Consider the following 27,956-nt stretch of genomic DNA (forward strand, 5'->3'; position numbering starts at 1 on the left):
GGGGGGACAGCGGTTGCTGTGCGGGGAGGAGGTCGCGGCTGGCGCGGGCTCTCGCAGGGCACCGCCGGGGCAGGGGTCCGTGCCCCCTCCCACCTGCTCCCCCGTCTCCGCAGCCCACCAACTTCACCAACCCGGTGTACGCCACGCTGTACATGGGTGCCCACAACAGCCGCAACTCGCTGGCCAGCACGGACGAGAAGCGGGAGCTGCTGTCGCGGGGCGCGGACGACGACCTGGCCGACCCCCTGGCGTAGGGGCAGGACGGGGGCGAAGGGGCCGCCGGGCCGCGGCGCCTGGGCCTGGCACAGACACCCATTGCAGGAGGTGGGCGGGGGCCGGGGGGAGCCGAGAGCCACTGTATAAATGTACAAATGAAGGATTATTACTTTTCTATGTGAGCAGTATTATTACCTGTATATTCCCCGGTACCGGGCCTCAGCGCCTCTCATTGCCAGATCCGGCTTTGGTTTACTTTAAATCTCTTTACATTGGGCCCCCCCTCCCTCCCCCTGCCACCCGCGGGTCGAGCCGGTGTTGCGGAGCAGGGACGGTGCCGCGGTCGCTGCGCCGGGACCAGCTCACCGGGGCTGATGGAGACACACGGGGTTACGGCTCCATGGGGCGCAGGGAGGGAGGCAGATCGGGGTCCGCATGCACCCCCAGCTCTCGGCTCCGTCCCCCCCAGCTCCTGCAGCTCCTTGTTTCCTTCCCCCCTCAAATCTGCTGCTCCCTGGGTCCCCCTTTCTCCTGCAGCTTGGCCTCTGCAAACCTCCCTCAGCCACCCCCCCCACCTTTTTCCCCACTGTTTCCCCCCCTGACTGTTACAGGGGGCAGGGACGATGGCCCCACCGCTGCCCCCAGCCCTGGTGTGGTGTGGAGGGTCCACGGCCCCTCGCTCCGGCTTGTTGCCTGCACCTCGCCCGCTCTCCAACATGCACATTTTTTAACAGGAAAAAAGAAAAAGAAAAAAAAAAACCAAACATGGAAATGACCTAGCTTTTATAGTAGAAATAAATAAAACGCATGTGGGGGGAGGGCGGGGGGCAACCCCATCCTTTTATTGGGGGGAAAATGTTTTAATAATTTTTGCTGGATTACTTTACAACTAAACAAAACAGATATTGTTATAAATAAAATTTTTAAAAACCGAAGAGCAGGCTACTGGTTGGTGGGGACGTGCCGAGGATGCTGCAGGGGCGAGCGGTGAGGAGGGGGGGTCACGGGTGGGTGGTCCCACCGGGGCCTCTTGCATCACAGTGCCCTGGGGGTGCACGGGGGGGGCACAGGGGTTTTTGGGCAGGAAGAGCTGTGTGTGCATGTGGCACTGCCTGGGTGCTCTCTGGGGTGCAGTGCCCGTGTTGGCGCATGTGCCACTTGGGGGGACACGTGTGTGCGGCTGCTCCCCCCGCTGAGCGCCCTGGGGCCCCGAGCTGCCGCTCTTCTCGCCCTGCGCTGTGGGGAGCACAAACACCCCAAAGCACCGGGCATGGAGCAACGAGCACCACTGGGCACAGAGCACTGAGCAGCAGCAGGACTGGGCACGGAGCCCCGAGCATCACCAGGCACAGAGCACCGAGCAGCACTGGGCACAGAGCACTGAGCAGCAGCAGGACCAGGCACGGAGCACCGAGCACCACCGGGCACAGGCATGAAGCAACAAGCAGCAGTGGGACCAGGCATGGAGCACCAAGCATCACTGGGCACGGAGCACCGAGCAGCAGCAGGACCAGAGCACCGAGCCATCAGCGGGCACAGGGCCCTGAGCATCACCCTGCATGGAGCACCGAGCAGCAGTGGGACCAGAGCACTGAGCAGCACCAGGCACGGAGCACCGAGCATCACCAGGCATGGAGCACTGAGGACCACCGGGCACGGAGCCCCAAGCAGCACCGGGCACGGAGCAACGAGCAGCACCGGGGACGGAGCACCAAGCAGCACTGGGCACGGAGCACCGAGCAGCAGCGGGACCAGAGCACTGAGCAGCACCAGGCGCAGAGCCCCGAGCAGCACCGGGCACGGAGCACCGAGCATCACTGGGCGCGGAGCACTGAGGACCACCGGGCACGGAGCCCCGAGCAGCACCGGGCACGGAGCAATGAGCAGCGCCGAGCATCACTGGGCACGGAGCCCCGAGCAGCACCGGGCACGGAGCCCCGAGCATCACCGGGCACGGGGCCCCGAGCAGCACCGGGCATGGAGCACCGAGCAGCACCGGGCATGGAGCACCGAGCAGCACCGAGCATCATCGGGCACGGAGCCCCGAGCATCACCGGGCATGGAGCACCGAGCAGCACCGAGCATCACCGGGCACGGAGCCCCGAGCATCACCGGGCATGGAGCACCGAGCATCACCGGGCACCGAGCAGTCCCCGAAGTGGCCGCCAGGTGGCGCCGCCGCCCTCGGGAACGGAGCGGGGGGGGCCGCACTCGCACCCCCGTGTCCCCCCCGTGTACCCCCCTGTACCCCCGTGTTCCCCGTGTGTCCCCCCAGCCACGCTCCGCCCCGCCGTGCGCCACGGCCGCGGCGCGGGTCGCCAGGGGACCTGTGGCCACGGCAGGGCCCCCCGGCACCCCCGGCCCGTGGCTCGGCAGAGCGGGGTGGCCCCCGGCCCGCTCCTTGGCAGCCCCCGCTCGGCAGCAGCCCCCCCGGCCCCCCGCGGCTGCCGAGCCGAGGACGCGGCTGCTGCCTTTGAAAAGCCCCAAACTCCTCTGCAAAGGGATGTGGTGCGGCCCGAGCGCGGCACAGCCCTCAGATCTATTTCAATACTGGCTCTTTGTTCGCTTATCGGTTTCTTATATCTCCTCTAGAGGTTTTTTTCTCCCTTTCCTCTCTCCTCCCCCCCCCCCCTTTCCTCTTATTTTTCCTTCAATCTTTTCTATTTTTTAAACCTTCCCTCGTTTCCCTTCACCATGCCCCTGCTCTCCCAGATCTTTAGGCCAGTGGGCTGTTGATTGCTTGGGAAGGGTCTTCCCAGAGCCTTCTGGACCTGTCGCAGACCCTGGTGTCCTTCTGCTCACCAATGAGACCGTCGGGGACACCAGGACCCCCGAAAGTTTGCTGGGCCATGTGGGGTAGCGGGTCTGGGGGGCTGTGCCAGCGGGGTTGGCCCCACAAACCCCCGCAAAGGGGGCTCAGCTGCCCCATCCATCCCACGGCCCTTGGGCAAACGGGGTAAATGCGGCACTGGGGGGATTGTCATGGGATCGGGCACGGAGGCTCCTGCCGGAGCAGAAGCACGGGCCGTGGGGCTGGCGGCGGCTCTGACACCAACCAGGAGCGGCGGCACCGCAACGAGAGAGCGGCTGCAGGGAGGGAGGGGTCCCCTGCACCCCCACCGCGAACCCCGAGCGCCAGGTTCTGCAGCTGTGAGGGCACTGTGCTGCCCAGGACTGGTGTGGGGCTGGCTGTGGGGATTGTGTGGGGCTGGCGGGGCCCCCACGGTGCATGGGGCAGCCCTGCAGGCAGAGCCGCAGAGCCAAGACTCCTGGATCCCCCAGCTCCGCATCGGCGCTGCCCTCTTCTTTCCCTTGCCTCTCTCTCCTGTTTCCCTTCATTTCTCTCCCTCTCCTTTTCCGTTGCTTATTTCTCCTTTACCTTTTATTCATTCTGTCTCCACACGTACGCGCGGTTCTGCAATGCTCCCCCCATCCTGTGCTTGCCCCCAGCCCTGCTGATACCAAAGCCCCCGCCGGCAGCTTCCCGGGGAAGGCGAGTAGATAATAATAGTAATAACGGTAACAATAATAGTAATAACAATAAAGTGATGGTGTTGGGGAGGGATCCCCGCTGAGCTGAGGTGGGGTATGAGAACACCTGTCAGACCCTTCGGAGAGGAGCCCAGCACCAGGCTGAAGGGATGAGCACACGTATGTGCATGTGCACACACACGTGTACACGCAGGCGGTGCAGGTTGCACGTCCAGCCTGAGATGCGGGGGGTGCGTGTGCTGCGGGTGGGGGGGTTTGCACACTCCCGGGTGTGCACAGGGCCTGGGGGCTGCCCCCCAAAGACCCTTCTGTAGGGTGGTCCCGCTTCTCTGCTGGAGCCTTTTGGGGGGGCCCAACAGCAGGAGACCCCATTCCCCTGCCCAGGTGCAGCTGGACAGGATGGAGCTGGGCAGGACTGTTCCCTCCCAGATGCTAGAACATCCCCCCCAGACAGGAGCAAGGTGGGGTGCTGGGGTCACCCAGGAGAGGGGGAGCAAAACCGGGGGTACCCCACGGTGCTGGGGTCACCCAGGAGAGGGGGAGCAGAACCGGGGGCACCCCAGGGTGCTGGGGTTATCCAGGAGAGGGGGAGCAGAACCGGGGGCACCCCAGGGTGCTGGGGTCACCCAGGAGAGGTGGAGCAGAGCCGGTGGCACCCCAGAATGCTGGGGTCACCCAGGAGAGGAGGGCGGACGCGGGGGCACCCCGGGGTCCTGGGGTCTCCCGAGACAGGGGGGGCAGCTCCGGCTCCGACCCCTCCCGGCCGCGGGGGCCGCCCCGGGCTGCGCTCAGGGGCTGGGTGTGCACGGCTCCCGGTGCCCGCCGCCCGGTGCCCCCCCCGCGGGGGCGGCGGGCCGGGATTGGCGGGGCTCCGCGGAGGCGCCGCCCGGCCCCAGCAAGTCTCCAACTTTCTTCCTGCCTCCCCTTGGCCGCCGCCTCCCTCCTCCGCCCGCCCTGCCGCGCTCCCTCCATCCCGGGAGCCCCGCGGAGCCCCGCGATGCTCCGCTGCCGCCTGCCCCTGCTCGGGCCCTGGCTCCTGCTGCAGGTACCGGGGGAGCGGGCGCGCCCGCGGGCGGCAAAGTTGCTGCTGCCAGCGGGGGGGTGCGCGGTTCCTGGGCGGGGGGGGGGGATGCAATTACCGGGGAAGGGAATGCAGTTGCAGGAGGTGCAGTTATTGGGAGGGTGGTACAATTCCGAGGGGGTCTGTGCCATTCTGGGTGGGGGGGCACATGCAGCCCTGGCGAGGGGGGAGTCGTGCGGTGGGGGGGGGGGGGACGTGCGGCTACTGGGGAGACGCGCATTTGGGGGGGGGGGGGGCGTGCAATCGCGTGGGGGGCTCAGGCAGTCACGGACAATTTGCGGGGGGCTTGTGCAATCCTGAGGAGGGGGTCGTGCAGTCACGGGGTGGGGGGGACGCGGGCGTTTGCAGGGAGAGTTGTATGGGCGGGGGGGCACCGGGCAGGGATTGCGCAGCGGGGGGCGGGGGGCGGGGGGGGTCCTGCTCGCCCCAAGTTGGAGCGGGCTCGGGGCTGTCCCGGACTCTGCGCGGGGGGTGCGGGCACCGCGCTCGGACACCGGGCGGAGTTGGGGGGCCAGGGTGCCTGTGTGGTGGGGGGAGCAGCCGCCGTACAGCCCCGGTTCCGAGCCGCCCCCCCCGTTGCAGAGCGCGGAAGGCGCCGTCTGGCAGGTGCGGGGGGGGAGGGCAGCGAGACACGCGAGACGGAGCCGCGCGTGAATGTGGGGGCGGCCGCGCGTGGGCAGGTCGGGCCCTTTGCCGGGGGGGGTCCTGGGGGGGGGGGGCCGGGGCTCCCCGTGCGGGGCGCTTGGACCCCACACCTGCATCACACCTGTGAGCGGCAGCAGCGGGGGGGGGGCGGGAGGAGACCCCCCCCTACACGCACCCGCTGTGCTGGGGAGGGCGGGGGGTCCTGCTGCATCCCGAGCGGAGACGGGGGGGCCCGAGGTCTCCGTGGCTCTGCCAAGGGTGTGAGCGCTGAAACCACCTGCAGAGGTGACGCCTCATTTCTGTCCTGACTTGGCGCGGGCTCAGCTCCAGCGCTGGGGTGGCCTTCGCCTCCGCGCGGGGGGACGTGGCCCCGCCAGCTCCGTCCCCCCCCGGCTCCAGGCTGTCCCCTCAGCCAGGGGCTGGGCGCACTGGGACTTACCCCAGGCCCAGGCTTGGCCTTGCTGAGCCGGGCGGGCGGCTTTGCCTGTTCTTGCCCCTTTGCCTGACTGTGGAGGTTGAGCGGCTGCGGATGCAGAGACACCCTCCCCACCCGCAGAGCCCTCCCCGTGATGTGGCCCGGTCCCTGACACTAAATGCTTCCCAAGGCCACTCACCCCCATGTGTCCCCCCCTCTGCCACCTCCTCTTGGAGCCTGATGAGGCTTTTCTCCCCCAGCGGGAGCTGCCGGGTTTGGGTGCTCCAGCTGCATCTGGCGTCAGCATCTGTGGTGGTCATGAATGAGGGGAATTGTGCCCCCGCCAGCCCTGCCGGGGGGGCCGCGCTCATCACCCAGCAGATCTGATTTCCTGACACTCCATTTTTACTTTCTGTGTTTCATGAATAAAATCAAACGAGTCAATTCCCTCTCGGGAATTGGATGCACATCAGGGACCCCCCCCGCACAACCCTACCCCCCAGGCGAAGGCTCTTGCAACTTGTCTTTCTCTGGCACGCTCCTTTCTGTACGGATATAGATGGATAGATGTGTGTGTGCGCATCTGAGCGTGGGGGTGGCTCTGTGTGACCCCCCCCGCCATGTCCATCTAACGCAGAGCATCTGTCGGTGCTGGAGCTGCTTCAAGACAAATGGTTTTGTTTTGATGAAATCAGGAGCAGGGCGCTGCCCCGTCCTCCTCCCCGCACGGGCAGCAGCGCTGGGGGGACGTGGGGGCTCGTGGCCGGGGGGATCGGGCCCGTCCCAGGGCATAGGGTGGGCACGCGGGTGCGAGATCCTCGCGCCGTGTGTGTGGGGAATAACCCCGGGAGGTGCTGACAGGGGAGAAACTTTCCCAGCCCTTCCTGGGGCAGGTCCCCGCCGGCTCCCCCCAGCCCCAGGTGCTGCTCTGGAGCTGAGCTCCCCAGCGCCGCGTCCCACGGGGCCGGGGTGGTGATGGGAGCGACGGGCGAGGAGGCGGATGTGGCCGCATCCCCCGGGGGACGAGCACCCGGCACCCATGGGTGCGTTCGCTCGCACGGAGGGGCCGAGCCCGGGGTGTGTGTTTGCGAGAGGACGGACCCCCGGGGTGTCTCCCCGCCACGCTGCGTGTTTGCTGATCGTCCCCGCTGGGTGCGCATCTCCCCGCTGGGATGGACAAGGTCTCCTGGCCCAGCGGGTGCCCGGCCCCGCTGCGTGTGTGTGCACATCACCTCCCCATCACCCCCCACCCTTCACGGCTGCTGCTGCTGCTCAGGATTTGCCTTCTCCTTCTCCTTCCCTGCGCCTGGGCTGGCGGTGGCAGCGCTTGGGCAGGCAGAGAGATGCTGCCCGGTGCTCCCCGCAGGTGAGCTCCGTGCCTCAGCCTCCCTCAGCCTGCCGGCTCCTGTTTGTGCACCGAAGAAGAGCCAGCGGTGGAGGGGACAGCGGGCAGGAGCAGCAGATACGAGCCGGATCGCGGGGTGCAGCGGTCGGGCTGAGCGGCGGGGCCGGAGCCGGGTTATCGGGGTGTCTTTCCTCCCACTCCGGCCTCGCCGTGCTCCTGTGACTTTGCAGGAAAGCGCCTCCCCGGCACCTTGCCTCGGTTTCCTTCCTTCCTGGCAGGCAGCGGGTTGTCTGCGAAGCACCTGGAGTGTTGCTGGCAGGTTTTTCCTTCCCAGATTAACCCTTCCCAGGAAAATCCTGCCTTGCGGCGCTGGTGGCCGTGCCAGCGGGAGGCTGGTGGCGTGAGACGCCAGCCCCGGGGAAACTCGCCCCGCTTCATTCCCTTTCCCTCGCTGTCACCCAAGAGCTGGCACACGGCTGCTGGGTTGGTGGCTGACAGATGGCTTTGCTCTTCAGCAGATGCTGCCGGCCCTTTTGGTGCAAGGACACCCCCTATTCGCGCCCCCCCAGCTCCCATTAATGGGGAGAATTAACCCCTTCATGGCTCCCTGTTGGGAAATGGGGTGCGGGTGGTGGCACAGCCCTGCAAGCCCCAGTCTGGCCGGGGGTCCCTCCGGGTGCAGAGCCGCAGGGACTGACCCCGGCAGGACGGGGGGACAGAGCGGCTCCGCGTGTCCCCCTCCTCCTGGTTCCCGCAGATCTCCCGAGGTGACCAGCGTTGCGGTGGGTGCTGTGTGCTCAGCATGGCTGAGCTAATCTATCGCCAAACAAACACGCGCTGTTATTCTGAAAGAAGGTTTCCAAGCGACTCATTTCCCTTTTTTTAATAACTCTTCCCTGTGGTGCCCTTTGCACCCTGAGCTGGGAGATTCAATAAGGCTGGAGCCTGGAGCGTGGCGCGGCTCAGCCTGCGCCGAGGGGGGAGCAGCGGCTGGGGATGGGGGGGCGCCCAGGGATGCCCCCCAGCCAGACCCATTCCTCCTCTTCCACTGTGTTGTTCTGGCTGAAATCTGGGGTCTGCTTTATTGCTTTCCCCCCTAATCTTTAATTGCCAGTTTGCTGCCAGAGGGGCTGGGAGGGGGTGGCCCGAGCTGGGAAATGACAAAGCGGGCGCTTCCCTCTGCAACCCCGATCTGAGCACCCGTCAGCCCCACTGCTAACAACACCCTTGCCAATGAACATGCCCAGATGAATGACTTTTGTGCCCCCTCCCTGCATCCGCAGCTCCTCCTCCCGTGGAGCCCAAGTCCCAGCAATGGGGTGATGCCGCACTGAGCCCCCCCCAGCCAAATCCTCCCACCCCCTGCCCTGGCCCAGCTCCAGCATCTCCGAAGAGCCGCCCGGCTCAGCCTTCGCGCTCGGGCGCTGAAGGTAAATGGCCCAAGAAAGATGAAGCTTCCTCTCCAGCCGCTTGGATTGCTACTAAAGAAATAATCACGTCCCTGTGCCCGTGGTCCCCCCTCCCGGCCTTTTTTTTTTCCTGATCGCTGTTGCAAAAGGAAAATCATTGTGGAAATGAGCACCCGGCCTGCAGAAACCATCAGCTGCAAAGAGCCTGCAGGGCCCGGCGCTCGCGGTTGGGATTAATTTTCCCCTCCCCAAATAAATCCCCCTCGGAGCCGGTTGCTGGGACGGGAGCTGCTGCACGGCACGTTGCTCAGCCCGGTGCCACCGGCGCCGCGGTCGCTGTCCCACCCCGTGGCTGTCCCAGCAGCTGGACTGGCCTCAGTGGGTGTCACCATGGGCGAAGACCCTCTCGTTCCTCCTCCTGTCCCCCCAGCACCGGAGCCGCTGTCCTCGGTGTGATGCTTCACCCCGCTGTGCCCGGCGGGCACCGGGAGCTGGGCAGGGCGGTGCAAAGCGCAGCCGAATCCATCCCCGGGGTCCTGAGGGGGTTCCCAAAGGATGGGGGGGCTGCGGGGACCCGTCGTCCCCTTCTCCAGCCCCTCTGACCCCAGCACAGCCCCAGCGATGTCCTTGAGGGTCCCCCGGGTCTCCCAGCGGGGTTTGATCAGGCTCTGCTGCCCGGGGATGCGGGGACAGTCGTGTCCCTGCTGCTGCTCATCCCTTCCTGGGGACCATAAATCCCGCTGGCGCTGGGAATGTGCCCGGGGGGGGACGCAGCACTGCGGGGGGGACAAGGGGACGTGTCCCCACTGAGGGGACAGCCCCACGTTTGTCCCTTTCCGCGGTGACCTTCGCCTCATCGCGGGGCGGGGGGGGGCTGGAAATGCAATTTATGATCCCGCCTGATACGATCTTATAAAATTTCCCGGGCACACTCGAAATTACATTTCCATAGCTCAGGAGAAGCGATCTCCTCGCACGCCGATACCTGCCACTTTTATGGCTACATTTATTGCAATAATAAAGTGAAATGGTGAGGCGAGGGGTGGGGGCGGCTGGGCAGGAGGTGGGGGCTGCGGCCCTGGGGGGCTGGGGACCCTCTGGTTTGAGGGGCGCTGGGGGGGATCTGCCGCCTCTCTGCACCCCTCGGAACGCTCTTGCCCCCCAAAGAGCCGGGGCAGCTCTTGGGGGTGCGGGGAACCCCACAACCCGCTCCCCTGTGGGGAAACTGAGGCAGCCACGCCGGGCATTTCAGGCCACAATGGCAACGCGTTGCCCGGGCGAGCGGGATTTAATTTCCTCCATCAGCATCCCCATCCCTCCCGCCGCCCCCGTGGCCGCTCACCCCCCCGCACACCCCTCTCCCCCTTCCCGCTCCGTTTATCTTCTCGTTTTCTCACTCATTCTCTTTTCTTCCTTGAGTCCAATGAGTCACACAAGCCCTGAATCCTTTGCCTGGTGCTGTCTCCTCCCTTCTATTATATTTTTTGCTTTGCTCTTAACAGCACTTTTCTTTTTCACCCGTGGGGGGAGAGACTGGGGATGTACATTTTTCCCTGCTCCCCCCCAGCCACCTACCAGCTCCTGTCTCACCACGAAGCCCTTAAAACTAATAAATAAATAAAATAACAGCTGAGAAAAGAAAAGGCAGGAAACGAGTGACAGGGAAAAGGAACCAAAACGAAAGAAAGAAGAAGGAGAAAAAAAAAAAAAAAAGTCCTACTCGGGCTATGAAATATTTATTAGCCAGCGCGTGCCGAGCGCGTTAATAAAGCCGTAGCATTTGCATATTTTTTCTGTCTGCGAGGAGCGAGGTGTCTGTTTAGGGGGTGAAGGCAAACGTGTCTGTGGGAAGCCGATTTCTCCAGGTCGTGCTCCCACGCGAGGTGACACCAGCATCGCTTCGGGGTGGCTGTCACCGGGACCCCCGCGCGGCTCCGCGCTGCTGCCGGTTGCGGTGGCGGCACAGAAGCAGCAAACGCCGCGAGGTCCTTTGGGTGGTGACACGGAGCTCACCTCCAGGGAAGGATTTGTCCGGCCGTCACCGCGCCGCCGCGCGTGTGTGGCAGGGTGGCCGCGCATGAGTGCGTCCCGACTCGTCCCTGCCTGTCATCCGCTCGGCATCGCCGTGGCTCTGCCACCCCCGGGCTCCTCCCGCGCCCCGGACGCAGCCCGGGTGTCCCGGCCAGCCGGCTCATTCGGAGCCGTCACCGTCACCGCAGCTTTGCCTCGCGGGGGTTTCATTAGCAGCCTGCCACTCACCAGCCCCATCTGCGCCTGCGGGCGCGGAGCCGCGCGCTTGTGCCCAGGGGCAGAGACACGGCTGTGCCCAGCACGTCCTGGCGCGGGGGCACAGGTGCTGGCACCGCCGCCCTTGGGATCATTCTCCTTGTCGCTCCTTCTCCGCAGACCCACAGTTTAATGGGGGAGGTTGTCTTGAAGGCAACGGCTCAGCCGCGAGTGACCTCGCACACCATGTCCTCCACACCTGGGGCCATGATGTCCCTACAGCAGGATTTGCTTTCACAAAAACGCGTTAGAAAAGCAGGTTATGCTGTTGGAGCCGCCTCGATTATATGCTTCAGCATATGGCGGCAAGGCTTAAAACAAGGTAGCAAGGCAAGCAACCCTGCTCAGGCTACTAAGATGTCCTCTGCACATCCCAAATGGTCCAAGGTAAATAGCTGGGGCATTGCTAGAAGCATTGCACTTCCAGTCCCTCTGAGAGTTTTAGCGGCCCCGCCGTACCGCAAGAAACAGGGCACAGCCTCCGAGCTGCAGAAAATCGCACGAAATCACACGTGGAAAGATCTTGCAACTCCCTTAGTCCTACAGCACCGCTCGCAACCAGAAAAGATCCTGTAACGGGCACGTTCATCCCGGGGTGCTCACGCACAGGGGCACACGCGGAGCCACCCCACTTCCCGCACACGCGCACGCGCACCCACGTGCGCACGGGGACGCGCGAAGGTGTTTGTGCACAGGCAGGGCGGCGCGCGCGCGAGCGACCGCTGGCCATCGTTGCCCCCACTGGCCATCGTTGCCCCCGCCTGCACGCTCGCTGCAGGCACGCCGGGTGATCTCGGCGCGCACACCCGCTGGCGCGCACACCCGCACAGACGCGGGAGCACGCTCGGCTCGCCCCGCGCTCTCGCCATTTGGACGCGCGTTGCGCGCTCGGGCGCGGGCTGGAGTCCCTCCCCGCAGCCCGGCAGAGCCCACCGCGTCACCGCGTCACCCTGCCACCGCATTAGCACCCGCGCGGCGCCGGCGAGATAAATGGGAGCTGTCAGAGGCACCTTGTTTGCTGCTAACCTTTGGAAATGCCACACCGCCCCGGGCTGCGCCGCGCCGGGGGGAGCGGGCCCGCGGGGATTGTTGCTCACCACCTCCAATTAATCTCCTTGCACTAACGAAGGCGGCAGGGTGACAGGGGAGAGACCGGCTTGACCGTGCGCCTATGGGGAGAGCTGGAGACCCCGATCAGCACATCCCCATCGGCAGAACGGCTCTGCCACCAACCCACTCCAAGGCGCGGGGACAGGGGACAGTCTCTCTGTAGGGACAGGGTTTTGGTGACGGGTGCTCTGGTTTGGTACCCTGTCAGTCACGACCCCATTCTTGGGGCGCTGGGAGCTCATCGCAGCCGGTCCCCATCGCCCGTCCCCGCGCTGATCCGCTCCCCTCCGCCAAGGTGACCGTGGGTCTCGGGGGAGCGGCTGACGGTGCTTGGCCCCGCCAGCAAATGGGATGTGAGTGGCCATCACCGCTGGGCCTGACAAGCCAAATTGATGCCGGCACCAAGAGCCTTCGCAGTCCCTCTGCAGCCACCCCCAGCCCTTCCTGCATCCTTGCCTGGCTGCCTGCGCACACCGGAGTGACACGCGGGTGCCTGCAGACACACGGCAGCCCTGCAGTCGCACAGAAAAGTGCACAAGGGGCTTGAGAGCGGCAAAAAAAATATATCATTGTCTTGGGGATGTCTGCGTGGATGCAGCAGCGCGTGAATGTGTAACAGTAAAAAACCAACTGTACCAGGCAGCCGGAGCCCAGCCTGTCCTCCTCGGGCACAGGAGCCGGATCCTGATGTGGCTGGGGAGGGAGGGGGCTCCACACACCCCTGTGCAGGGCCAGGAGACGTTGGGACCCCCATGTACACCCACCAAGTGTATCCGAGAGGTTCACATACCCGGGTGTGCACGCTGCACCCCGACCGCTCGCTCACAAGCAAAAACATTAATATTAAGTGCAAGGTGTGAGCGGGACCTGCCCTGAATGCCGACGGCGCTGGCAGGGTGCAGGGGGGTGACCTTGGGTCCCCTCGGTGCTGCGGTGGAAGAGCTTTGCCACGGCCCTGCTCAACCGCACCCCTTGGCACAGGGTCCGAGCCCCCCGGCCGGGGGGAGCCACCCCTGGGCTGCCCCGGGGCTGCGGGTGCTGAGGGTCTGCAACCCACAGCCCCGGCCCGCGCTCCGCTGCGATCGATAGCCCTGGCTGCATCAGCAGTCGCTGCCCTGCTCTGCAATTCCCTTTCATCCCCGCTCCCCCAGCAGCTCCTGGGGAGGGACCACCAGCCCCTCCGACCCGCAAAACGCCGCTGCCCTGGCCGGAGAGGGGGTGCTGGGGGACTGCCCATCTCTCCCTCCACCACGTATCTCTCCATCTCGCGGTCCTGCCGTGCTCGCTCCCTCTCTCTCCGGCTGGTGAAGGCACCCGGCTTTGAAGCTGCGTTGAAATATAGATAAGGGCGAAAGCAGCAGCCGCGCTCAAAGAGAGATTGGGGAGGGAGCGGGGGGCTGCGGGGATGCTCCGCCGCAGCTTCGCACCGCACAGCTCCCTGTCCCCACACCCCGGGCTGGGCTGAGACCCCTCAAATCCCCTCCCGTGCCCAGGGTGCCCCCTTTGCCGGTGCAGCACGGGCAGGGCGAGCGCATGCCGGAGCAGATTTACGGGCTCAGCCCGGCGCCCGTGGCATCGGGGGATAAGGCGATAGATCCCGCAGACAGCCGTGCGCAGCCTGGCCGGAGATCCAGCTCAGCAGCTGGAGAGGAACAGGGAGAGCGGGGGGGCCCATGGGCTGAGCAGCCCCCTGGTGCTGCTCCATCCCCAGCAAAGACCAGTCCCTGCGCAGGAGGGGGGCTCACTCCTCTCCAATCAGGGTCACACTGCGCTCCGAGGGGATAACAGCGTTGAGCGGTTCCGAGCGAGCTGCAGGGGGGCTGGTGCCAGGGTGACACCCCAGCAGCGCAGGCAGGAGCCACCCCCAGCTCCTCCTGCCCTGCATCCAGCTGCTCTGGCTGGGATTCAGCACTGCCGCGTGCCTCAGTTTCCTTTGGGAACGCAGCCCCCCCCATGCTCCCTTGCAGCCGCTGCCTCCGCTCGCCGCCTCGGGGAACAGGTCGTCCAGAGCAAAAACTGCCAGAGCAGCCCGAGCACCTGCCAGCTCGCGGGCGACAGTGATTGACGAGGCCGGGGCTGCCGGAGCAGCATCCTGCGTGCCGGCAGCAGCTGGCGGGGCAGGCGGGGGCGCGCTGGGGTGCACCGGGGTGCAGAGCCAGGAGCAGCCCGGCCGAGGGCTGGGGAAGCAGCGGGGCAGGTGGGGAGGGACAAGGGACGCGTCAGAGCCGGGGTCCCAGGGCTGAAGAGGCGCCGGCTGGCTCTGCTGAGCCACGCGGTGTCAGACCCAGCAGCCAGACAGAGCGATGGCCGTGGGGAGCCCGACGAAGGGGACACTGCGGTCCGCTATACCCGTGCAGGGACCTTGCTGCTATCTGGCGTTTTCCTCCCTCTCCATTGCCCATCTTTCTACTTTTGCTGCAAATTCCCTCCCTTGCCAGAATGCAGAGAGCGACCCCCGGCCACACCCCTCCAGCAGAGCAAGGGGTTCCCCGCTGGTTCCCTGTGTGCCCCCCCTGCACACAATGCACCCCAGTCCTCCCGCCGCAATTATCCCGGAGGGCGGAGCGGCTGCCGTGCAGCCTGGCGGGGGTCTCTGTAATTTCAGCCGCAGATCAGAGGCACCGGGTAATGCAATTAGGCTTCCCTGGCAGGCGGCGCTGGGCTCTGATGCTTCCACCTCTCGGTACACGCCGCTGCCCCCCACCCCCCTGCATTTCAATGGGCCTCAGCTGTGGTGGGGCAGGCGGGCGTGAATTGTCCCGTGTCCTGCTTCTTGCTGTCACGGAGACATGGGTGACGCTGGAGAAGCAGCCCTGGGCGGTGACACCGGCAGGGTGCGGGGGCATCGTTCCAAAGGGGCGCACAGCGCTGGAGGGATGCTTGGCCACAGGAGGGATGCAGGAGGGGTGAACAGACGCAGAAAGACGCACGGGGACAGGCAGGAGGACAAGCGAGGGGATGCGGGCACAGCTGGTGCAGCCTCTGCCCTCTTTCCCAGATGGTGTGCGCTGGAGGCCACATCGCCAAGACCCTGGGCTACCTGGAGCTTGACACCTCCGGCCTCCTCAAGGATGTCCCCTATGGCACCCTGAAGCCCCCGGTGCTTGACCCTGGGCGGCTGATCCCGGCCGAGCCCCCCCGGGGTGCAGGGACAGCCCTGGGCGCCGCGCAGAGCCCCTGGGACTGGCAGAAGAACCGTTCGGCCGGCGAGCCGCCGAGCTCCCGCGCCCGCCGCAAGCCCTCGCTCAAATCCACCCGCGCCAAGAAGATCTTCGGCTGGGGCGACTTCTACTTCAACATCAAGACGCTCAAGTTCAGCCTGCTGGTGACGGGGAAGATCGTCGACCACATCAATGGGACCTTCAGCGTCTATTTCCGCCACAACTCCTCCAGCCTGGGCAACGTCTCGGTCAGCATCGTGCCCCCCTCCAAGGCGGTGGGTTTCGAGGTGCTGGTGCCGGCCGCCCTACCGCTGCCGCCCCCCCAGCAGAGCACCCTGCCCGAGGGGCGCCCGGCCAAGGCCCTCAACTGCCACGTGGAGTACGAGAAGACCAACCGGGCGCGGAAGAACAAGCCGTGCCTGTACGACCCGTCCAAGGTGTGCTTCACGGAGCACACGCAGAGCCACGCCGCCTGGCTCTGCGCCAAGCCCTTCAAGGTCATCTGCATCTTCATCTCCTTCCTCAGCATCGACTACAAGCTGGTGCAGAAGGTCTGCCCCGACTACAACTTCCAGCACGACAACCCCTACTTCGGCTGACGGCCGCGGGATGGGGCGGCGGGTGCCGGAGCTGGATGGGAGCTGGGGGCTCCTGCACCCTGCCCCAGCTGCATAGGGGATCCCCGGGGTGTGGGGTGAGCTGGGGGGGGGCACAGCCCCATGCAGTGGCATTGGCTGGGTGTGCGGCACCTCTGGGACGGTTGTAACGGGGATTTTGCCACATGCCAGCGGGTCACGGTGCTGGGGGGAGCTCAGGCTTCCCCCGTGCGCTACCGGGGGGGGTTTTGTCTTTGCAGCTGTGGGAGGGGTGCGTGTGTCTGTGCATGTACACAGTGGTCTGTGCGTGGGCACCCTCCCCATCGGCCCCTCCCAGGCACCAAACCAAGTCTCTGGTGACCCACGGAACCTCCCCCCGCCCCCGCCGGGGGGGACCCTGCCCAGATTCACCGCCCCTTGCCCCGATCTGCAGGCGCTTTGCCGGGAAGAAGAGCCACCAGGGGCAGGGACCGGGGTGGGGGGGCTGCCCTCACCCTGGCTCTGGGCAGGGGCGTCTTCATATTTTTTTTTAAGAAAATTAAAATGGAAAAAAGTGGAAAATAAAGAAAAATATCGGGGAAAAAAAAAAAGAAAAGAAAAGCGGTGGAGTATGCTGATCCCGTACCCCCGCGGCGGGACGGAGGAAAAGAGGAGCAGGGGCGGACGGGGATGCGGCCGGTGCCGGGACCGGGGAACCCCCGCGGGGGATCCGGGCCGTCCCGCTTCCCGCCGGGTCCGCGGTACCCGCAGCGCCCTGGCCACGCCCCTTCGCCCCTTGGCCACGCCCCTCTCCCCATGGCCACGCCCCCGCCACCACATTGGCTCCGCCCCCGGCCCGGCAGCGCTCGCGCGGCGTGGGCGGGGTCGGGGCCGGAAGGGGCGGGGTCGGGACCGGGACCGGGATCGGGACCCGGACCCGGCCGGGAGGCCCGTGGAGCGCGGGTCGGGATGTGGCCGCTCCGCCTGGGCACGGTGAGTCTCGGAGCTCGGACAGCGTGTCCCGGCGTCCGCGGGGGCCCGGCGCCCTGGGGAGTCCCGGTGCCCAGCGGGTGTCGGTGCCTGCAGAGGGCACCAGATTCCGGGAGGCTCCCGGTGCTCTGGGGAGTCCCGGTGCTCTGGGGAGTCCCGGTGCTCGCAGGGTGTCCCGGTGCTCGCAGGGTGTCCCGGTGTTCGCAGGGTGTCCCGGTGCTCTCAGGGGCTCCGGTGCCCGCAGCGTGTCCCGGTGCTCTCAGGGGCTCCGGTGCCCGCAGGGTGTCCCGGTGCTCGCGGCGTGTCCCGGTGCCCGCAGGGTGTCCCGGTGCTCGCAGCGTGTCCCGGTGCTCGCGGCGTGTCCCGGTGCCCGCAGGGTGTCCCGGTGCCCGCAGCGTGTCCCGGTGCCCGCGGCGTGTCCCGGTGCCCGCAGGGTGTCCCGGTGCCCGCAGGGTGTCCCGGTGCTCGCAGGGTGTCCCGGTGCTCGCGGCGTGTCCCGGTGCCCGCAGGGTGTCCCGGTGCCCGCAGCGTGTCCCGGTGCCCGCAGGGCGTCCCGGTGCCCGCGGCGTGTCCCGGTGCCCGCGGCGTGTCCCGGTGCTCGCAGGGCGTCCCGGTGCCCGCAGGGCGTCCCGGTGCCCGCGGCGTGTCCCGGTGCCCGCAGGGCGTCCCGGTGCCCGCAGGGCGTCCCGGTGCCCGCGGCGTGTCCCGGTGCCCGCGGCGTGTCCCGGTGCCCGCAGGGCGTCCCGGTGCCCGCGGCGTGTCCCGGTGCCCGCGGCGTGTCCCGGTGCCCGCAGGGCGTCCCGGTGCCCGCAGGGTGTCCCGGTGCCCGCAGGGCGTCCCGGTGCCCGCAGGGTGTCCCGGTGCTCGCAGCATGTCCCGCTCCCCGGGCTATTCCCGTGCTCGGGGGGTCCCGGTGCCGGGCGGGGGGGTCGTTCCCTCCGTCCCCGTTTCTCCCGGCCCCCGCCCGCCCCAGCGCTCCTCCGCAGCCGCGGGCCGGCAGCTCCTGCCCGGCGGGTGTCGGGGCAGCGGCGCCCGGTCCCGGCGCCCCCCCCCGGCTCGGTTTCCCCCCCCACCGCGAACTTTGCGTCCGTCCCAAAGTCCCCGGGCCGGGGCAGCCGCCGCCCCCCTTGGCCCCTGCCCGGCCCCCGCGGGTGATGCAATGGGGCAGCGGCGGTTACATCACCCGGGACACCGGCACCGCCCCCCTCCCGGGACCCCACACTAAGGACCCCCCCGTTGTGTCACCTGGGAGGTGACACCAGCAGCTGGAGACACACACTGGGATATTGCTCCTGGCACTGGCACCTGCTGGTCCAGGGGCGCTTTGGGGACAAGGGCACCTGCCTGCGTGGGGGTCCAGCCCGTCAGCCCCCCCGTCACGTGCAGGCCCTGCAGCGATGTGGTGGCCGCGTGGCCACCGTGGGCCAGCGGGCACAGCACGGCTCCGCGGCGGCCGCCGCCACCAGCCACACGCCCCGCTGGACGGGGCAGGAGAGTTTGGCCGAGAGCGACCCCGAGATGTGGACGCTGGTGCAGAAGGAGAAGGATCGGCAGTGCCGGGGGCTGGAGCTCATCGCCTCGGAGGTGGGTGCGGGGTCCTGGGCGCAAGGGTGGCCCTGGGGTCCCCTGCTCAGCTGGGGGCTCTGCTGCCCCTGCTCTAACCCTGTTTTTCCCCCAGAATTTCTGCAGCCGGGCAGCACTGGAAGCTCTGGGTTCCTGCCTCAACAACAAGTACTCGGAGGGGTACCCTGGCAAGAGGTAAAGGTTGGGGGGCAGCTCTGGGGCAGGAGAGCAGCAGTGGCACCAGAGCTCCTCCCGCAGCTGGGATTTGACTGCAGGAAGGATTAAGGGGAGGAGCAGGTGCTTCCAGAGGGAGGCTGTGCTCTCCACCGAGGTCGAGGTCGGCTGTTGGGCTGCCCCCCCGTCACCACCTCCCTTCTCCTCCAGGTACTACGGGGGAGCCGAGGTGGTGGACCAGATCGAGCTGCTGTGCGAGCAGCGGGCGCTGGAGGCATTCGACTTGGATCCCGCCTGCTGGGGCGTCAACGTTCAGCCCTACTCGGGGTCTCCGGCCAACTTTGCAGCCTACACAGCCCTGCTGCAGCCCCATGACCGCCTGATGGGGCTGGACCTGCCCGATGGGGGACAGTACGTAGCGGGCTGGGGCAGCCTGGAGCCTGCAGCCTCCCACCAGGCCCAGCCTCACCCCCTGTCTCTGCCCTCGCTGCAGCCTCACGCACGGGTACATGTCGGATGTCAAGAGAGTCTCGGCAACGTCCATCTTCTTTGAGTCGATGCCCTACAAACTTAATGTGAGCCAAGGAGAACAGGTCCCCGGGGGAAGGAGGGACCTGCTGGCCGAGCTGTTGATCCCAGCGGTGCCCAAGCTGCTCTGCTGTCCCCTGCTCTGCTCTGCCCATGTCCCAGCCCTGTCCCGGTGCCACTGGGAGCTTGGGAGCTGCCTGTGGCTCAGCTGGGGGCAGGGAGGTGCGTGTACCTCGGCGAACTGTCTGTCTGTCCTTTGCAGCCAGCCACGGGGCTGATTGACTACGACCAGCTGGAGATGACAGCGCGGCTTTTCCGTCCCCGTCTCATCATCGCCGGCACCAGCGCGTACGCCCGCCTCATCGACTACGCGCGCATGAAGAAGGTACAGAGCGGAGGGCGGTGACACCCCCACCCCGTGTCCGCGGGGACAGGGACAGCCCGTGACTCCCCGTGCCCCGCGGTGCAGGTGTGCGAGGAGGTGAAGGCGTACCTGCTGGCGGACATGGCGCATGTCAGCGGGCTGGTGGCGGCCAAGGCCATCCCTTCGCCCTTCGAGCATGCGGACCTGGTCACCAGCACCACGCACAAGACCCTGCGCGGCGCCAGGTGAGGCCGCCCCTTCCCTGGGGGGTGCTATCAAGGTTTGGTTGCAGGGTGACAATAAACTGTGGCAGATGTTTTGTTAACCCCCGCTCCCCCTTTAGCCCACCCCTTTTCCACTAAGTACAGGCGATTGGAAGGCAAAGAAGGAACAAAGAGAGAGAGCTGGAAAAATTAAAAATGTTTTACTAATGCTACTAATAAAATAGAGAAAATAATACCTAATATACAAAACCAATCTTGAAAGTCCCGGCAACTCTGCAACCAACCAGATCTGGATTCAGTCTGTCACTAGTTCACAGGGACGACTCGCAAGGTCCTCTCCTAATGTCGGTCATAGGGAAAAGGGACGAGATCCTCGTGATCTCCCACTTTATATGAAGCATCATGTGAATGGGATGGAATACTTTGTTGGTCAGTTTTGGTCACCTGTTCAGTTCAGTGCTTGCCCCTCTCACGGGACGTGCATCCTTATCAGCGGCCTTGCGTTCCATGGCTGTGTCTACCAAAACCTGTATCTCGCTTTCAGAAAAGTGCAGTTAGTAAAAAGACTTTAGCTGAAAGGAAAATTCACTAAATGAGAAACTTGATTTTAACAAAACCAGGATGGCTGCCCGCCCCTGGTGGGGAGCACAAAGCAGAGGTTGCGTGTCCGGAGCCGAGCAGGAGGGACCCGGGGGAGGGCGGTAGCGGCATCGGCACCGCCGTGCGGTGCCGGGGGCCAAGCCCCTGCCGCGGGGTGATGGCAGGAAGGCAGGAGCAGCGGTACCAGCTCTCTCTCAACACCAGAGCGGGACTGATCTTCTACCGCAAGGGCGTGCGCTCGGTGGATAAGAAGACGGGCAAGGAGACGCTGTACGACCTGGAGGACAGGATCAACTTCGCTGTTTTCCCCTCCCTGCAAGGGGGGCCCCACAACCACGCCATCGCTGCTGTGGCCGTGGCCCTCAAACAGGTCCGTGCCGGGGCGGTGGGGCTGCGGGTAACCCGCGCCCCGCGCTGACGTGGTCTCCCCCTCCAGGCCAACTCGCCAGCTTTCCGCCAGTACTGCCAGCAAGTGCTGAAGAACGCCAGAGCCATGGCGCAGGCGCTGCTGCAGCGCGGCTACACCCTGGTGTCAGGTAACGCCTCCTTTCCTGCGCTCTTGAGGACGAGGCGGGGATGAGAGGTGGGGAGACGGGGTGGCTGGGGGTGCTCGGCGCTGGCTGTTCCTCTTCACCCCTTTCCCTTCTCCCCAGGCGGCACCGACAACCACCTGGTGCTGGTGGACCTGCGGCCCAAGGGCATCGACGGCGCGCGGGCTGAGCGGGTGCTGGAGCTCGTCTCCATCACCACCAACAAGAACACGTGCCCGGGGGACAAGAGCGCGCTCACGCCGGGGGGGCTGCGCCTGGGTGAGGGCCGGGCCCTGTTCGGGGTGCTCATCCTGCTGCCATCCAGCCCCTTCCCTGGGGGGTCACCCTGGGGCTTCCCCACTGTGTTTCACCCCTCGCTGAGGACTCCACGTGGGGATTTGGAGCCAGTTTGTGGCTCAGAGAGGGACACGAGACCCCATAGGGGAGCCCCTTGGTGGGGTTGGGCTCTGCGGGTGCTGCCCCCGAGCAGCTCCCGGCCCTGACGAGCCGCGTCCCCCAGGAGCCCCCGCGCTGACCTCCCGCCACTTCTGCGAGGAGGATTTCCACAAAGTCGTGGCTTTCATCGATGAGGGCATCGCGCTGGCCCTGGACGTCAAGAGCAAAACCAGTGAGTGAGCGGGGGCCCCGGTCTCCCCCTCCCTGGTGCCAGTGGGGACTTCTCCGTTTGGGGTGTAGGGGCTGTCCCCCAAGTCGATCCCAGCCTCGCCCCTTGCTGGGCAGGGACAGGGCTGTTGTAGAGTCCCCCCGGCTTCTCACCAGCTGCCCCTCCACCCCCAGGGAAGCTCCAGGACTTCAAGACCTTCTTGCTGCAGGATGCGGAGACGCAGCAGCGCTTGGCTGAGCTGCGCCAGCGCGTGGAAACCTTCGCTCGTGCCTTCCCCATGCCCGGCTTCAGCGACCGCTGAGCGGGGGCTCTCGCCCGTCCTGCCGGGCCGGGACTACCAGGGGGCAAGGGGAGGCTTAACCCACCCCCTATGCATTCCCCACTCCCCTTTGTTCCCCACCAGCACCTTTGGGATTGGGCACGCCCTGCCCAGGGTGGGGGGCAGCACACCCCATCCTGCTCTCAGTATTAGGGTATAGAGACCCCCCCACACACCCCAGACCTGGATTTGGGGAGGAACCAGTCCTTGCTCCAGCCTCGTCCCCTCTGTCCGAGCACTTTTCTACGGGGAGGCGTCGCTAATAAAAGTAGGGGCAGAGCCTGCTGGCGCGTGCGGGTGCTGAGCTGGGGAGGGGACATTGGTGACAAGGTGGCGCGAGGGGCGGTGGCCGCCGCGGCGCCTGTTCCCCAGCACGTCCCGCTGTCCTGGCTCGTCTGGTCCGTATTTACTGGCTGCAAGTTCCCCCGCCAGCCCTGGCCAAACCAAACAGGGCCGGGCAGGATGCCGGTGCCGCTGGCAAACGCCGGGGGAGCAGTGGCTGCGCACGTGTGTGTGCGTGACCCCCCGCACCCCCCGGCTCTTTTCTTCTCCAGAGGGGACCGGGTGGTCCCCAAGGAGCCCCTGGAGCGTGGGAGAACGGAAACGCGGTGCCTCCGGGGGGGTGGTGAATGTCTTCTGTGTTTGTGGGCCTGGGAAACAACATTTTGCTGACCCCCACACCCCAACAATTTATTATGTCTTAAGAGTTTAATGCAGGCAAGACGTGACAGCGAGCGCTGCAGGGCGGGAGGGTGCGGGGGGTGTTGGTGACACGGTCGCATCGTTCCCAGAGCGATGAGGTTTATTGCGGGTTTGGGGGTACCGGGGAGCAGTTAGACCCGTGTGTGTTGGGGGGCAGCTGGTGGGGGCCATGGTGGTGCTCAGAAACTGGGACGGTCCTTCTTGAGGCTCTTGTAGTCCGTGGAAACTGCCAGAAACTGGGGAAGGGAGGGATGTGAGAGAGGGTTGTGGCCCTTGTTGCTAGAGGGTGGGGGGACAGTGTTCCCTTCCCAAATCTGAGCACAAGGAGCGCCCCCAGGGCCAACGCCTCCTTTGCCCCTTCCCCGAGGAAAATGCCAACGCGGCCATCCCCCCGCCCCGCCGAGCGCCAAGCCCCCAGTTCAGCCAGTGCTCACTTTATACTGGTCCGTGGGGCTCAGCTTGTTCCAGGGTTCAGGATTATTTTTTCGATCCCAGCTGCAAGGGATGATGGGGCCATCAGCACCTGGAAGGAGGGTGGGGGACACAGGCGCACCCCCCAATCCCACAGCCCCCCCGCAATGATTTTACCCCCATTAGTGCCCCCAGAACCAGCCCCAACAGGGACGCTGCTGCCTGCCCTCGTGAGCGTGCGACACTTGTGAGCGTGCGAGGCTGCACGGGGGGGCTGGTGTGGGTCCGATTAAGCCTCCCCAAAGAGGACACGTCCCGTCCTGGCCCGGGGGGGCTGTGCAAGGCCAGCGAAGCCGTGGGATGGGTCCCTGGAGACAGCAGCTTGGCTCCCTGCTCCTGTCCCCCTGCAATCCGCTGGCGTTGGCCAAGAGCAGAATTTTCCATCTGGGAAGATGTGTGTGCGTGTTGGGGGATGTGCTGCAAATGCAGCCCCCCGGAGCTGTTTAATAGCATTAATGCGCTGGGGGGGGGCTGCTGTTGTTTTATCCCCCCCCTCACACACACACGCGCACCCCTGCGCTTCCACCATCAAAGACAAGGTGCCTGGATCTGCTAATTGCTGAGCTAAGTACCCTGGGCAGCTGGCATCAAATTAAATCAATGAGCGTTTTACCGGGAGCAAACAAATATTAGATAGGCATTAGACAGCATGGGGCTGCAGGGACCGTGGGCCACTGAGCTACAAAGAAAGGAAAAAAAACCCAACAGCCTCGTGCGCCACAGCTTGTCTGTCCTGTGCCAATCCATCCACCCTCCCGTCCTCATCAATCCGTCCTCACACCTCATCTCCCGCTCCCTCCTCTCCCTCTCCGTTCATCCTTGAACGCTGTTTTTATGTCTGTCCGTCCCTTTCTCTTCGCTGTTCCTTCCGCAACCATCCATCCCGCTGGTTTCCCGTCCCTCTGTCGTTCCGTCCCTCCTCGCGCTGGTTTGCCCCCTCTCCGTCAGTCACGTTCTGCTTTATTCTGCCTCGTCACCCACCGTCCGTCCCCGGCGGCTCCAGGAACGCCCGAGGGGTGCCCGGGGCGCCCCAAACCGTACCTGACGTCTGGGCTGTACAGGGCCAGCCTCAGCAAGTACAGGACAGCGCTGCCCAGGCCGACACTGATGAAGCCAATGAGGGGAATGAGCTGCAGAGAGAGAGAGATGAAAAATACCCCAATAAAATGAATATTTATCAGGCCGACTTGAGAGTGAAAGGGAGAGCTGACACACCGGGAGATTTACAGGGGAAATATGGCAGAGCAATCCTGTAGCTGGGCTGCGGTACACAGTGTAGCTGTCAGCTTGAGTGACTGAATTAAAAGAGGGAGAGAAAAATCGGATCGCGTTGGAGAGGAATTGGATTTGGAATGAGAAATCACTTCCCCTCCGCCTGCTGCTGGCGGGGGGCTGGCGCGGCCCGGGGGCCGGAGCCCCCCAGCAGGGGCCGAGCCTCAGCTCACCGTGACCCCCAGGGCCTCGGGCCCTGCCCAGCGGGTCTCAGGGACGCGGTGACAGTGCAGCACGGGGGGGCCGCTCGGCGACCGCCCCGACCCCCGCTTGCTGCCCCAGCGCCGCAGCGAGCGGCCCCGCGAGCAGGAGGCCCCTTCGCCCCCCTCCACGCGCACGGGGGTTTTCATGGCGCCTTCACGGGGCCAACAGCTCAATCTTCTCGTCCGCGCTCCCCGCTCCGCTCGAGCTGCCAATCCCCCGGTGCCCGGGGGGACGCGGCCTCAATCGCAGCCGAGACGAGGTTGCTTTGACCTCCCCCAAATTGCCGCAGCCCCCGCGCCGGGGAAGACGGTCTGAGCGTAATGAACCTCCCGGCAGCCCGTGCCCCTGGGAGGGCGGACGCGGCCGACGCCGCGCAGTGCCGATTAGCGAGAGCGGGTGCCGGGAGCGCCGCGCGGTTCGCATCACCAGCGCCTGAGCTCCTGGGTTAGATTTGCAGTTCTGCTTGGCAGCTTGAGCTCTCGGCGCCTTCAAACCCCCACCTGTCCGCCCAGTGACTCAGTTTCCCCGCTTGGGTGAGCCTAAGGGGAGGATGACTCTAAAACGTGAAGAAAAGGGTCTGTCCAACCCCCTCTGTTCTCTGCCAAGCACCGCGATGAGCTGCACAGGGAGGGGGGGGCTTGTGAGGAAGACACCCCGGCACTCAGATGTGTCCCCCTCCCCAGCTGGACCCCCCATCCTTCCCCATTGCCCCCAGTTTCTGCTCGCGGCGCCCGTTCCCGAGCCGAGCAGTGCTCTGCGCTGGCTGATCCAGCGCCCGGCAGATGCCGGCGCCAATTCGGGAGGTTAGAGGCATCAGCAGATAACGATCTTTTGCGCCACGTGCGGCTGGGTGCCAAGAGGATCTGGCAGTAGCCGCTACCCAACCGCGCCGGCTAATCAAGATGAACTCCAGAGCTCCGGGAATTGTGGTGTCTGTTGGAGGAGATTTGGGGCGATAGGTTCATCTCACCATCTGCTGCTGACACCTTCTGGGTAATTAATGCCTGGGAAGAATTAAGGGCAGGGGGAGCTGGGGGAGCCGCTCACGCAGCGGGCGAGGGGCTCCGGAGCTGTGGGTGCAGGCGGTGGGGCCTGATTCCGCCCCCCAAGACACACACAAAAATAAATAATACACGTTGAGATCTTTACCGTAAAGCGTACAGAGTGTTAAAATGCTGCTTTGTGTGCGTGTGCAGCGCTCGTGGGGGGACCTGTTGGGAGCGAGGCAGGTGCCGTCCTGCTCCCCGGGACCCCCATCTCTGCCGGCAGTGGGGCTGGTCCCCACCGCAGCCCCAGCCACAATGTGCTGGTTTGACTGAAAACGGGTTGATTTTCTTCATGCAGGTAGAAACCTTCCTTTTTCCTAGCTAGCACCCCCATTATTTGGACTCAGTTTGAGAACAAGCAGATAACAGCCCAGCACAGAGTTAATGGTTTGAATTGCTCTGCTCTGAGAGCCAAGGACACTCTGAGCTCTGCCCACAGGTGGGAGGCAGCGAGGAAGGGGGATGGATGGACAGAGCTGGACTGACACCCAGACTGAGCAATCAGAGTGGTCCAGCCCATTAGCATCATGCTAATTATTTAATAAGAGTCGGGACTCTCTGGGTGGCTCTTCTGCTCTCTCTCTCTCTCTTGGGGTGCAGCCGGGGGAGTTTTTGGTGTGGGACATTTAGTCTGGCCTTTTGCTGTTTTGCAGAGGCCTCTGGGCTTTTCTACCTTTTTCCTTTTTTTTTCCTCTCTTTTCTCTCTCTGGGATCGGCTTTGGGACCAGGCGCCATTTCCTGGGACTGGCTGCTCAGCATGTCCCCTGGGGAATTGCCTTGAATATATTTTATTTCTATTTTCTATATATATTTACTAGTAGTGTATTTTGCTATTTTATTAAACTGAGTTTATCTCAATCCAAGTTTCTCCCTTCCCTGTCGATTCTCTCCCCTATTCGGGGGGTGTAGGAGGGAGTGAGTGAGCGGCTGCGTGGCTGTATTGCTAGCGCGAGTTCAACCACAACACACAAAACCAGCAGGAAGGAGAAAACAAACGCAGGAAGGCGCTGGGTGAGGCAGGGACCCCGTGTCTGGACCAGGGGGGACAAGCACCTCATGCCAGGGTAGGGATGAGCGATGAGCATCCCCTCCCGCGGCAGGACCGTGCATCGAGGCGGGCGGGCGGTGGGACGCTGTGCTGGGCTCTCCCTGGTGCCGAAAGGTCCCTGCTGAGCCGTGCAGCCCCCAGACCGCTGTGCCACCCTGCCAAAGCTCCTGTGCTTCACCACCAGCATGACTGGGACATTACTCGCTGCCAGGCATGCTTCTGTGGGAGAGTACTGCCAGGGGAAGGCACTGATGTACCTGCCCGGCACGAGCTGCAGCTGATCACAGCCAATGGATGACACATCAAAAATTGCCCCAGCAACCTCTGCCGGCAATAATCCTGCTTAATGGCAGCAGGTGCGTGCCAGGCACTTCACATACAGGCACGCAGGACCACCTCCCAGTTTACACACACTGTTTGGGGGCCTCTCTCTGCCCCTCAAATCCTCCGACAGCTGGGGAAACCGTGGCATGAAAAGCAAAGCCCTAGATCTCCCCGTTCTGCACACAGAAACACGCAGCAGCTCCGCGGAGATGACGCAGAAGCCCCGGCCCGTGTTGTCTGTCTGTCTGCTCGCACCGAGGAGGTGAAAAGCACCCGGGCATCCTGGAAGAGCCTGTCCCTGGGTGCTGCTCCAGCCCTGGGCTCTGCTCCCTGCCCGAGCCAGGCGGGATGCTCAGCCCTGGCTCATCATCCTTTCCAGTCTGGCTGCTCTACCCTGCCAACCCCAACTGCCAGCAGCTTACGTGACTTTCAGCTCGTTAACCGTCCCCAGGCCACCAACCCCTGCCAGGTCCCCACGGAGGGCAGTGGGGACAGGCAGGGGGGGACCCTCTGAGACGGGCCAGGTCGTGGCAGGGCAGGGACACCCACCCAACTGCTGCCGTCTCTGTAGTTTGAGAGTTTAAGCATCTTTATACACGAAACCCCCGGCTTGAAATTTTGACGGCAGGGGAAGAGGGACAGATCTGAGCTGAAAGGATGAGAGTTGGTGCATCAAACCTGGGGCTTGATTTCCATTCCCACCCCCTCCCCAAAGATGCCCCCGGAGCAGAGGGAGGGTGGGAAGGAGGGAGAAGGATGTGGGGAAGCACAGGGACACGGAGGGACGTGGCAAGAGAAGGGCAAGGGCGAGGCGGGAGGGATGGGGCTGTGGGGGGTGCCTGGGAGGAGGAGAGGGGCAGAGGGATGCGGGAGGAATGGGGCATCCCTGGAGGGAGAGGGTTTGGGGCGACTCACCCCGGGGTGCCGCTTGACATGCCGGGAGAACATGGCTCCGAGCAGGGGGCCCTTCATGGCGAGGGTGCGGGGAAGGTCTGGCTGCGATGGCAGGTTCCCGAGCGCCGTCCGAGGAGGGAGGGTGGGCAGGAGACGCGAGGGAGGCGTCTGTGTTGGGGCTGGGAGGGACGGGGCGGGACGGGATGGGAATCCGGGCCCGGGGATGCTGGAGGCTGGAAGGGGAGAGCGAGGCTGAGGATCGGGTTCTGAGCCGTGGCTGCACGCTCCCCCTTCCAGCCTCTCCCATAACGACTGGGTTAAAGACAAGCTTTGGGTCTGGACA

At 65.0% G+C, this 27,956-nt stretch overlaps 4 protein-coding genes across 9 annotated transcripts in view; 3 read left to right on the top strand and 1 right to left on the bottom strand.

Moving 5' to 3' along the window:
• LRP1 (LDL receptor related protein 1) overlaps window positions 1–1,151 on the top strand; it is a 70,565-nt gene extending 69,414 nt beyond the window's left edge. For all 5 annotated transcript variants that reach the window (XM_065654295.1, XM_065654296.1, XM_065654297.1 and 2 more), the window contains one exon: window positions 114–1,151. In XM_065654295.1, the coding sequence (XP_065510367.1) occupies window positions 114–254 (141 nt within the window). In that variant the 3' untranslated portion in view covers window positions 255–1,151. The remainder of the gene's footprint in view (window positions 1–113) is intronic.
• Window positions 1,152–4,670: 3,519 nt separating this feature from the next.
• Window positions 4,671–16,306, top strand: NXPH4 (neurexophilin 4). Its single transcript, XM_065654486.1, has 2 exons — window positions 4,671–4,753; window positions 14,998–16,306. Exons 1-2 carry the CDS (start codon window positions 4,706–4,708, stop codon window positions 15,757–15,759), a joined length of 810 nt encoding a protein of 269 aa, XP_065510558.1. The 5' UTR covers window positions 4,671–4,705; the 3' UTR covers window positions 15,760–16,306.
• Window positions 16,307–16,625: 319 nt separating this feature from the next.
• Window positions 16,626–21,936, top strand: SHMT2 (serine hydroxymethyltransferase 2). Of its 2 annotated transcripts, none has more exons than XM_065654454.1 (12): window positions 16,626–16,728; window positions 18,112–18,309; window positions 18,404–18,483; window positions 18,673–18,873; window positions 18,956–19,037; window positions 19,253–19,375; window positions 19,460–19,599; window positions 20,383–20,548; window positions 20,615–20,714; window positions 20,832–20,987; window positions 21,229–21,336; window positions 21,489–21,936. In XM_065654454.1, exons 1-12 carry the CDS (start codon window positions 16,705–16,707, stop codon window positions 21,632–21,634), a joined length of 1,524 nt encoding a protein of 507 aa, XP_065510526.1. In that variant the 5' UTR covers window positions 16,626–16,704; the 3' UTR covers window positions 21,635–21,936. The 2 variants fall into 2 exon arrangements, with proteins under 2 accessions (XP_065510526.1, XP_065510527.1); XM_065654455.1 differs by having other exon boundaries at window positions 21,507–21,936.
• Window positions 21,937–22,330: 394 nt separating this feature from the next.
• NDUFA4L2 (NDUFA4 mitochondrial complex associated like 2) lies at window positions 22,331–27,752 on the bottom strand. Its single transcript, XM_065654457.1, has 4 exons — window positions 27,635–27,752; window positions 23,867–23,955; window positions 22,789–22,849; window positions 22,331–22,590 (listed from the first exon to the last, which is right to left on the bottom strand). Exons 1-4 carry the CDS (start codon window positions 27,689–27,691, stop codon window positions 22,534–22,536), a joined length of 264 nt encoding a protein of 87 aa, XP_065510529.1. The 5' UTR covers window positions 27,692–27,752; the 3' UTR covers window positions 22,331–22,533.
• Window positions 27,753–27,956: the final 204 nt, after the last annotated feature.

This window comes from Caloenas nicobarica, chromosome 33, assembly GCF_036013445.1.
Source record: "Caloenas nicobarica isolate bCalNic1 chromosome 33, bCalNic1.hap1, whole genome shotgun sequence".
NCBI classification, from domain to species: Eukaryota; Metazoa; Chordata; class Aves; order Columbiformes; family Columbidae; genus Caloenas; species Caloenas nicobarica.

Coding starts and splice junctions, on each gene's coding strand:
- NDUFA4L2 (XM_065654457.1), bottom strand. CDS start 27,691: ATGAAGGGCCCCCTGCTCGGAGCCATGTTCTCCCGGCATGTCAAGCGG. Junction 23,956..27,634: donor ATGTCAAGCGGCACCCCGGG/GTGAGTCGCCCC, acceptor CTCTCTCTGCAG/CTCATTCCCCTCATTGGCTT. Junction 22,591..22,788: donor GCCCCACGGACCAGTATAAA/GTGAGCACTGGC, acceptor TCCCTTCCCCAG/TTTCTGGCAGTTTCCACGGA.
- SHMT2 (XM_065654454.1), top strand. CDS start 16,705: ATGTGGCCGCTCCGCCTGGGCACG. Junction 18,310..18,403: donor TGGAGCTCATCGCCTCGGAG/GTGGGTGCGGGG, acceptor TTTTTCCCCCAG/AATTTCTGCAGCCGGGCAGC. Junction 18,484..18,672: donor GAGGGGTACCCTGGCAAGAG/GTAAAGGTTGGG, acceptor CTTCTCCTCCAG/GTACTACGGGGGAGCCGAGG.
- NXPH4 (XM_065654486.1), top strand. CDS start 4,706: ATGCTCCGCTGCCGCCTGCCCCTGCTCGGGCCCTGGCTCCTGCTGCAG. Junction 4,754..14,997: donor GGCCCTGGCTCCTGCTGCAG/GTACCGGGGGAG, acceptor CCTCTTTCCCAG/ATGGTGTGCGCTGGAGGCCA.